The 3,838-nt window shown below is 62.1% G+C and overlaps 1 protein-coding gene across 1 annotated transcript; it reads right to left on the bottom strand.

The window, feature by feature from the left end:
* Positions 1 to 328: 328 nt before the first annotated feature.
* On the bottom strand, positions 329 to 3,499 carry LOC122193205 (PHD finger protein 7-like). The gene is given in 11 exon segments (XM_042893933.1): positions 329 to 1,024; positions 1,189 to 1,307; positions 1,459 to 1,572; positions 1,791 to 1,914; positions 1,917 to 1,981; positions 1,983 to 2,150; positions 2,340 to 2,464; positions 2,721 to 2,819; positions 2,911 to 3,002; positions 3,265 to 3,368; positions 3,472 to 3,499. Coding segments are annotated over 10 exon segments (1,617 nt in total). The 5' UTR covers positions 3,338 to 3,368; positions 3,472 to 3,499; the 3' UTR covers positions 329 to 386.
* Positions 3,500 to 3,838: the final 339 nt, after the last annotated feature.

Genomic DNA, 3,838 nt, shown 5'->3' with positions numbered 1-3,838 from the left:
GCAGGAGGAAAGCCTGGGTCCCAGCCCACCCACAGCCGGCAGCAGCCGTGGGGCTGCCCGCGTGTCCCAAACACAGCGACATCCCCACGATGACAGAAACACCCCCAGAATGGGCTGCAGCTGCCAGCCTGGCCTCCGCCACGTTGTGTGTTAAAACGTTGCGCCTGCTGGAGTCGGGGCCAGAACCCAGCTCAGCCTGAACCGGGCTGGGGGGAGGAAGGAGTGGGTTGGGTGCTGGGGAGAAGAGATGCCCGTGGTTGCAGCCCCTAAAGCTGCCCACCTCAGGAAAGGCAGAGAAGAACCAAACTGACAGTGGCATGATGGAACTGTCACTTTTATTGATGGATTGTGGTGACTTTACATAACAATTGGAGCTGGCACACGGCTCAGTGGGGCCGGCGGTTGATGTTCCGGGCCCGACGTGGAACCCGGGAGCGGCTTCGTCCCCGGGCTGGCCCTGGCCACCTGGACCGGCTCCTGCGGCGTCTTTGGGGCTGGCTGTTGGTCTCTGCAGCCCGATGTTCCAGAGGGGAGCGGCTCCGAGTCCTGGCCCGCCGTGTCTGCCTGGACTGTGTTCTTTCAGCTGCCATGGAAACCCTTGAGGACCGCGGTGCTCCCTGTCTTGAGTTTGTGTGGGTGCAGCTCTCAGCGCTTGAGGCTGGTGCCTGCCTGCTCCCACGGTGTGTTCGGGGCTGGCTTGGAGAATCTGGGGCCCGGCGCTGCAATGGAGAGCGGCTCCTTGTCCGGGCCCGCTGTCCCTGTCTGCGCCTCAAGGACGCTGATGTCTCCTGGCTGGCAGCGTTTGGAGTGCGGCTCCCAACAGTTGGGGCAGCATTACGGCTGCTCCCACGGTGTCGTCGCGGCTCATCTTCATCCCGCTGTGCACGCGGGCGGATTCTCCTCCGGTCTGACCTGCGCTGGCTGGACAGGCCGCTGCTCTCAGGCCCGGGGGAAGAGTTATCTGGCCCCGATGGTGCCTGGCTGGTGGTGCTGCAGCCAGGAAGGCCTGAGTTGGTGCTAGAGGCTGTAAGGAGAGGCAGGAAAGTGAGCAGGATGGAATTGCAGCCACGGGGTGAACTGACTCCCATTGGTGCTGGGCTAGAGGGATTTGAGCCAGGCAGCCCTCAGCAGCCGCTGCCAGGCCTCGCCTGGCCCCAGCCCAGCTGCACGCGGCTGTTTGCCTCTTACCGGTGTCCTCTCCAGCACAGGCGCTGCACTCCCAGCTGGTTGTGCTGTGACTCAAGTTGGAGCAGCACTGGTGAGTGCCTTGTGCGGCACAGGAGCTGCAGAGGAGCAGCTGCCAGGACCTGGGGAAACAAACGGGTTGTGGCCGTGAGGACAAAGTGAGCTGAGCCAGGGAGCGCCCGGCACAGCTCTGGTGCCCAGTCTGTGCTCTCCCAGCCTGTGGTGAGGCTGCGATCCCACGCCGAGCCCCAGAGGGCTGCTGAGGGAACTCACCCCACTCTCTCTGCCTGCTCCCTGCCGCCGGGGTAACGGCAATCACTGGCATCACAGCGCCGGTGCCTAACTCCAAGAGACATGTAGGCATCGCTGTCTTCCCATGTTGGTTGTCTGCCAAGGAAAGGAGGGAATGGAATGAGCACTGACTGCCCCAGGACTAAAACTAATCCATGGCATCCCTCCCCTTCCTCCCGACACCCAGTTCCAGCTTCCCAGTGATGCTGAGGCCCACGTGAATGGCTGCAAAGGGCCAGGCCAGCTGGGGCAGTCCCTTGCCAAGGACAGCTCGTGTGCCCTCACATCTCAAGAGCCGGCTGAAAGACACCAACCTGACTGGGATTCGGATCCCCATAGAGCGCATGTCCATAATAAACGTGTATCTGTCTCTGCAGTGGGGGCATCGGAATTGATAACAACCGGCGTTCATGGCCTGTTCCTGCAGCAGAAACAGAACAGGGTGAGTGTGAGCCAGGCCTGGTGCTGCTGAGCACCTGCCGTGCTCATGGGGTGAGGGGAAGGCTCCTACCTGGATGCAAGCCCGGTGGAACCAGGCGTTTTGGCAGGCTGGGCACACCATGGTGCTGTAGGACACGCTGTCCCCCACGGGGTCCATGCAGATGATGCAGGTCGTGTCCTGCGCCGGCGCTGCTTCCGCTGTCTGCTGTGGGCAATGCTCCATGCAGAAGGACCTGGGGGAAGATGGGAGGGACGGACAAGGTGAGAAGTGCTGCGAGGAGGGCAGAGGAACAGGAAGGAGCCCCAGGCCTTGGCTCTGGCTCTGTCAGGCTGCTGGGAGGTGTCAGGGCGCGCTCCTCACTTCTTTGGCTGGTGCTGAAGCAGAGGTTGGAGGCTCGCAGGCGATGCCTGGCAGCCCTTACCTGAACTCTCCAAAGTACTGGGTGACGCATTCACCCTTGGAAGCGCAGGGGAGATGGAAGCTGCGGTCACAGCCCATCTCTGCACAGGTGACGAAGGCCCCCCTCTTGCCACAAACGAAGCAGAGCTGTAAAGAGCAGAGCATTTCCCATCAGCTGCAGGCTCAGGGCCTACGCAGCGGGCCCCGCACCTCTGTGCAGGGCACGGGATGGAGGCAGGGCTGGGTGGCACTCTGCAGAGCTGCCTGCTGAACAGGGCTCATCTGCAAGAGCAGGGATTTCTCTTGGGGCTGGCTGGAAGGGCTGGGATTGCTTTCCCTGGACCAGGCTAAGCTCTCCACGCCTCTCCGGGCGCCAAGCTCCCTGTTCCAGTCCGGTGCTCACCGTCTGTTCTGCCTGTCTCAATTTGAGTATCAGGTCTTTAATCCCAAAAGTTAGGCCAATGTGGTCTCCCACATCTTCACAAAGATCATTGATAAATATCTGTACAAGAGGAAAGAGCAGGCTCTTGTTAGGGCAGAAAGGAGGAAATCTCTGGGTGAAGGAAGGTGTCAGGAGGCACGTGGGAACTCACCACACAAAACTTATGGAAACAGAATCCACGGTGCTCTTCCATTTCCCCAAGGATGCTCGAGTCCTGATCCACTCGGCCGCAGAGCACGCATGCTGGAGAGGAGAGAGGCACAGCAGTGAGCGGCCTGCGCAGCCAGGTGCCCTGGGGGCTGTCCCAGGGGCTGCTGTGTGCCGGCCGTGCCCGTGGAGAGGAAGAGGCACTGCAGGCCCAGTGCTGCCAGCAGGCGGCCACAGCCCAACCGCGGCTCCCCTGGCCAAGGAGCAGAGGGGCCCTGCGTGCCCCCACCTCCCCTCTCTGCCGCTGGCAGACCCCCAGCACCCCTCTGCCCTGCGTGCAGGGATTCTTTGCTCTCACCTGGCCCCCTCGAGCCGGCGGCCTCCTGCGTCTCCGCAGTTGACTGAAACCACTTGCAGAGTCTCTGTCCCATCAGTGCTGGGCTTCGTCCTCCGCGTGACAACCTAGGGGAGAAGCGGGACGAGGCTGAGTTCTCAGCTCAGGCCCCGAGCGCTGGGGAACCCTCCTCCCTGGGCAGCCTCAGGCAGCCCCTTCCTCCCTGCTCACCTCACCAGGTCGCACTGAGCTCGGCCTGAGCCCCACAGCCTTGGCTCTGTTCTGCACCCCCTGGGTCACAGTGGCCATTCCGTGCCACCCTCTGTGACGCCATCACACCTCACAGGGGCCGAGGGCACCCAGGCAGCAGGATGGAAGCTCTTGCAGCCAGCGCAGGGTGAGGGGCCCGGTGCCATCAGTATCCCAGTCAAGTGTTTATGTGCTTACGTGATTTTGTTGCTTGCTGCTCATTACCTCTCGCTACAATAAATGACTCGATTCACAGAATCACAGCGTCCCTGTGGCTGGCAAAGACCTCTAAGATCCCCAGATCCCACCATCCACCCCCCACCTGCCCACAGCCCTCAGAGCCACATCC

The sequence above is a fragment of the Lagopus leucura genome, unplaced genomic scaffold, assembly GCF_019238085.1.
Source record: "Lagopus leucura isolate 7727_CA_CO unplaced genomic scaffold, USGS_WTPT01 45965-0_obj-0_obj, whole genome shotgun sequence".
Taxonomy (NCBI): Eukaryota; Metazoa; Chordata; class Aves; order Galliformes; family Phasianidae; genus Lagopus; species Lagopus leucura.
Note: the sequence above shows the minus strand (reverse complement) of the source record. Positions and strands in the feature narration are given on the sequence as shown.